Raw genomic sequence first — 6,529 nt, forward strand, 5'->3', positions numbered from 1 at the left:
TAAACATGCCCATCTGGGTTATTATTCTGCCAAATTTCAGACTTCTGTCTTAAATCATAAAAATGCCGTGTCGTCCTAAAACTTCAGATCAAAATCTCTAAAATACAGGGGTTGCGTTTCTTTTTTGACAGAGTTTACATTAAAAGATGGCCCCATTGCTATCTTGCATGGCAAGGACCCGATGGTTCGTATTCAGTGTAAATGTCTTCTATAAAGGCTAATTGTAATGAAATGGCACAGCTCTCTAGCGTGACGGCATTATGCTCAAGGAAGAAGTACAACTCTTTTAAGTAAAGTATTCCTGTACATACAATGAAATCTTGAGGACATATGCTTAAAGGCCACGTGCAACGTAAAACACAACTTTGCAGATTCTGATACCTTTCGGTATGGACTTACCGAAACAAATCATCAAAAATGCAAATTCAACTTATAAAGTTGAAAAATAACGCGATGTAAAAAACCCGGAGTTCAAACGATACACAAATTTTTCCTCGACTTTTCGGTGAAGGCTTTGGTGTGAGCTATTTTCCTAATGTTTTGTTGATATCTCACAGGCGCCAGCTTTTTATATGTTATGACAGTAAATTAACTGTTTATATAATTTCATTTGTCTATTTCACCACACGTTCTTCTTACCGAGTCACTTTCTCAGTTCGATACTTAAAAGCAATGTCATTATTTAGCGTTGACAGAATTTCTAACTGTGATATAGATATGTCGTTGTCACAGACAAAACTCAATGTCTTGTTTTATTGGCACCTGTGCTCTGCCTGCCTGTCTGCTAATGACAATATTCAATACACAACTGCGATCACTGACCACATGCAATTTGAACTTAACACCTATCAGGCTATACACCATAAACAAAACGCATTGATTTATGGCCCGAGTTCGGTCTCTGTCACATTATGTAATTACACGGACAGGCAGGCGTGATACTTGAACACATGACATGTTATGATGTCTGTTGATTGCAAAATGTTATACAAAAAAAATGAGCATGTATTTACAAAACCCAACATCTCTATATATACACACACAATCAGCCGTGAGGGCATCTGCAAATGAACCAGCCGTTACACTTGAGTGCACACCCACCCGCTCTGACTAGGTTCGGTATCCCGGCTGCTTCGTTTCTTGGGAAGTAAACCCAAGTACAAAATACATGTATTGCACTTTTGATTTGCAATTGTACGCTTATAATTTTGTTTATATGTTTTTTCATAACCAGCAATGTATATTATATGTCATGAATAAGTGATAATTGTGTTTTAATTATGTTTGATTTTTTGGTTGCATGTGACCTCTAAACTATCCTTTCATTACGAAATATTTCCACGATTGCAATGACTTTAGTTGGCAGTCAGACATTCATGCATGTACATTATCTAACAAACACCTCGCGGAGATATTAATAGTGAATCACCCGAGAACACTGAAATCAAAGCAACAGTATGAACAGGTTTATCTAGGTTACTTGACATTGTTTTTATTTTCCTTGTGATAGGTGTGCCTATTGTATTCTAATCGCTATTGTTATACTTGCAGTTAAATCATGAGTAAATATGGTTGATTCAAAGCCAAACCGGGGAGGGTCTTCGAATTCACAGTTAATAACATGCTGTCCCTCGAGACATTGAATTCAGTACTCAATTCAGCGTGACAATAGAAAAGAGAGGTGATTTATAGACGCAAACGACAAAGACCAAACTCAACATTCAAATTTCATATCTTGTGTGGCCAACTTGAAGTTTGCACAATTAACATTTAATGAACCAATAATATCGTTCGTACCTTCAAGTCTATTTAAAGTCTCACTGCAGACAAGGAGGTATTTTTGCATACATCGCTCTTCAACAGTTTGAATGAGCAATTTGTTTAGATAAGGTTATGAGTTAGTGTATGTCATTATCGAGCTTCAAGATTCAATGCTGGGACAGTAACACCAATAATATTTTAACGACAGTCTTCGTTCATACATGTTCATTTGTTTCGTAGATTGTTTTTTAAATGCAGCACCTTGCACTGTCAATACATTGTACCCATGCGGGTAATCGAACCCGGGTCTTCGGCGTGACGAGCGAACGCTTTAACCACGAGGCCACCTCATCGCCCCCATTGCTCAAATATTGTAGATCGTCCGTACTCGCGGCATTCATGGAGCAAAGGAACCGGAGGAGGAATGGCAATGCCAAATGTGGGACCACCAGGAATATTGAACTGGAGGAATAATGCCAAATATGGGCCACCGGGATGGTGAACTGGAGGAATAGAAATGCCGAATGTGGGACCATCAGTAAAGTTGAACGGGAGGACTGACAATGCCAAATGTTTGGTTTGGTATTCGGAGTGCCAAATGTTTGGTTTGGTATACCCCGAATCATAATGCTACAACGAATTTATCCTACAGAATGTTTAAATCACGCATTATGTAAATCTAACATTAAAACAAACTGAAATCCAATCAGATATTTTACTAACATGGTACTCACTAGTCGATCCGAACAACTGGTTCACTGACTGCCGTGGATGCATACCTTTTCCATTGGGCGGGGTATAAATGATTTATACCCCGCTTGGGCGTACATGGCATACATGGTAATTTATTCAAGGCCACGTGAACCAATCATAGATGGACATTCTTACATGAGGTAGTATAATGCTGCATATACATTATCTTAAAAAAGAATGGAAAGAGATTTTATATTTTAAAAAACTAATTCACCTCCTAAACCCGAAATCAAACCAACAATATGATTACCTATATGATTTTATAGTTTGGTCAACATGCGGAATTGGCAAACCATTCAGTCGACAGTATGAAGAAGTGTCTACAGTGAAAGATCAATATCTGTGATTTTGAAATTATAAAACCGCTGTTGGTACACTTTCAGATCAAGTCGTATTAAATCTTTTGCAAATGTCATTGATTCAAAGTCAAACTGGTGAGCATCTATTCAATGAATCAATCAATCAATCCCCTCGGGACCGAAACTAAATACTGGTTTAGACAGGGTGCCGGATTAAACAGTGACGATCATTTTCCGACGTGGCTGCCATTTTCTCTCGTTTTGTATCTGAATTATGGTTTTCTTCAAATTAGGATCGATAAACATCACGCTTTTTCAAAATGTCCGAAACAGTTGGCCTGCCAATGTAATATTTTACTGCAAGTCTTTTTCGAGAGGCCGAGGAAGAGTATCAAAGTAATTGATAAGCTGAATTTATTGAACACGTGTTAACTCCAAACGTGCCCGCTTAACTGGTCTAGCCATCATGACACAGAAAGTGACTGACGAGTCAATAAAACCATTGCCTATTAATTTACTCTCTGACACATGTCACTCACTCGGAAACAGTTAATGCAACCCCCCCAGTGTTTACAAAGCATAACCGCGGTAATCCTTCGAGCGTTTCATTCACCGTTTAATCACTTCCTGATTATCTAGCGTGCCAAGAGGATAAATTAGTGTACTATGGCCCATTGATTGGACTTCCGGGTTAGACAGTGTTTAATTCAGTTAAACATGCTTGTTGGGACAGGAAAGTCGTGATGTGATGTGATGCATGTCTTGTTGGCATGGTAACACATACATTATGGATTAGAATAATACCCACTGACATGGCGTTGTCAACAACAACAACAACAACAACAACAACAACAACTACCCGATGTGAATTATATCAGAAAGATGTTTAAGGAATTCTGGAACATTTGTCAGTGCCTGGCGACATTACTGTTTTCAACTCATTGATACCTAATATGATATCATATGTTGAACTAGGAGATTTTACAATATCAGACGCATAAAATTGTTCTTTAAAATGTTTGTACCAGCTTCCCATGTTTGGATCATGTATATAACGCTCGCTGTTCTCGATGTCTCTCACTTTATTCTCTCTAATACCCCTAACCCGTAAAGATCCGGGTCAGAATTGGTCTTCAACTCACAGCTTCAGGGAGTGGGTGGTCAGGCTCACTGACGTGGTTGACACATGCCATCGTAATGGCGTACATCGACGCTCATGATGTTAATCATTGGATTGTCTGGTCCAGACCACGACAATGTGCGACAAACCAGTAAAAGTGGGAGTGAGTGAGCTAAGATTTAACGTCACATCGGCAATATCTCAGCCACATTGTGACGAAAACGATTTATACAATAAAGATGAAAACAATTTGAAGAGTAAAACCTGTCAATGATAGACATTTAATATATTCAGATATGAATATAAAACTAGCATGTAAAACTAAAACATTTTATTTAAAGAATACAATAAAATATAAAACACGGGCTATAGATCGCCAATACTACCATACTAGTGACCATGGGGACTTACATTACTTTTGCATTTACACCATCCCTTCAGCTGTAAGCAATTTTTGACAATCTAGCCATAAAATTAAAACAACATATATACTACAATTCAAAAGTTTAAAAACATTTTCTTCGAAAACTTAGTTTGATATCATTTTGATATCACAAGATATCTAAGAGCACCCCCTAGCCGTTCTCTGGCTGGATATATCACTACATTGCATATTAAAATGAGGACGTGCATGCCTAATCATCAACTGATCTATCCTTAGTATGAGGAAGATATCCAAATAAAACTTTATAGATGTCAGTCACATATTGTTGTATATACATTATCTAAGAAACTATAAGTATAAAAATATTCGTTAAGTTTAAAATAACTAAACTTCCTCAGAAAACCTAAATCAAAGCAGCAGTTATGAAATATTTCTTACCCCCTCCATTGAATCGAAGGCTGGACCCACAAAGCAAGGACGAAGATCAACAACGACACAGCGGCAGCCATTCTGGACGGGTGTGCACTCACACGCAGAGACGCGCCGTGTTATATAAATTCATCAAGGAAGTTAAATACAGAACAAACTTATGCAGTCACATGGCTCTGCGTTCAAACACTTCAGTCTGCAAAGAACCTGACATAACTACTCATGTGATGGTATATCTTAATCTGCATTCAGATTGTCCTCGTGTACAGCTGTGGGACAATGAAACAGGACCCCACGAAAGCCTTTTAGGACCATGCGTTTTTTCCTCCTTCCTTCATGATCTTATTGCGATATCTTGAAATTTCAGCTTAGTATCCTGAAATTTTACGAAAAAACGAAAAAAACACCCCGATCTGTGACAGTTTGACATATCTTTTTCCAACAACTGATCGAAAGCAATTTGTGAGAGGGAATATTAACACTACAAATGCACCCAACCTTCTGTGTGATTGTTTGTTGTTTAACGCCGCACTCAGCAATATTCCAGCTATATGATAGCAGTCTGTAAATAATCGAGTAGGGACTAGACAATCCAGTGACCAACAGCATGTGCATCCATCTACATGTATAGCATATGAAAAACTACCACAACTGAGAGAAGCTCAAGGCAACAACGCCACGCCTGGCTGCAGAAAGACGTTCGCCTTTAACCAGGTTTTTCCACGTGTAGCTAGACAGCATTGCAAAACTATGGAACCGATATCAGACGCAAGGGGCAACACGAGGCCTACACAGATGCGGTCGACCACGTGTCACAACTGCAGCGCAGTTACGTGATACACTCACCACGGCTACAGCTACAGCCATACCAGGATTTCAGCCCAAACAGTGAGGACGCGTTTATGTGCCTAAGATAGGGCTGGATATTGCCCTGATTCTCATATTGCGATATATTGCAATAATTCAAGAGATACTGTAATACATATTGTGATATATGACGTTGGTATATGACCACATTGTGGCCTCACGAATACGTGCAAACACCTAGTTGCAGGTACAGCAACGTGCAGTAAACTTGGACAAAGTACTGTGACTGTGTGTCCCAGTCCACCAAGCTGTGAATGGGTACCTCGTAAGGACGGCAAAGCCGCAATAACTCGGCGTGCCTTGTGGCAGCAATAGTTGTATGATCCCCAGGGAGTTTAGATTGATAATAAGATGTGTCGTTGAGATTGTAATCCGAGGGAAAAAATACCAGCGCCTTTAGCATGCACTAGTGCATGGATATGTGCGCTATATAAATATCCAATAATAAAAACAAATATATTGACTGGAAGGTTTCTGTCCAAGTGCGTACAGACCGCTTCCGTGGTGCAGTGGTTAGAGCGTCCGCTCGAGAGCGGAAGGTCGCGGGTTCAATCCCCGACCGCGTCATACCAAAAAGACGTTAAAATATGGTACTTGTTGGTCTCTGCCTGGCGCTCGGGATTAATGGGTACAACAAGGACTGGTTGGCTCGGAGTCAGTATAATCTGTCTGAGTGGGGTATTCATGTTTCACTGCGGCATGGTATCTCAGTGGGCTAGCACTATAAAACCAGCTTCAGTCTGGGCTAGTACAAGCAGCCGCACATACACATACACACGCATGCACGTCGTCATATGAGCGAAGCATTCTCAAGCACGACGTAAAACCCAATTTCACCTCACCTCACCCCAAGTGCGTACATCAAAATAATTCATAATAGCTCTCTGTGTGCGACATCAACTTCTTAGTTACTGT

General features: G+C 39.7%; 1 protein-coding gene across 1 annotated transcript in view; it reads right to left on the bottom strand.

Moving 5' to 3' along the window:
• The window catches only part of LOC124266311, a 39,449-nt gene extending 34,513 nt beyond the window's left edge, over window positions 1-4,936 (bottom strand). Inside the window, exon 1 of the mRNA XM_046701122.1 lies at window positions 4,757-4,936. Within this exon, the coding sequence (XP_046557078.1) occupies window positions 4,757-4,827 (71 nt within the window). The 5' untranslated portion in view covers window positions 4,828-4,936. The remainder of the gene's footprint in view (window positions 1-4,756) is intronic.
• Window positions 4,937-6,529: the final 1,593 nt, after the last annotated feature.

This window comes from Haliotis rubra, unplaced genomic scaffold (assembly GCF_003918875.1).
Source record: "Haliotis rubra isolate DU_JTF1 unplaced genomic scaffold, ASM391887v1 Scf1247, whole genome shotgun sequence".
NCBI classification, from domain to species: domain Eukaryota; kingdom Metazoa; phylum Mollusca; class Gastropoda; order Lepetellida; family Haliotidae; genus Haliotis; species Haliotis rubra.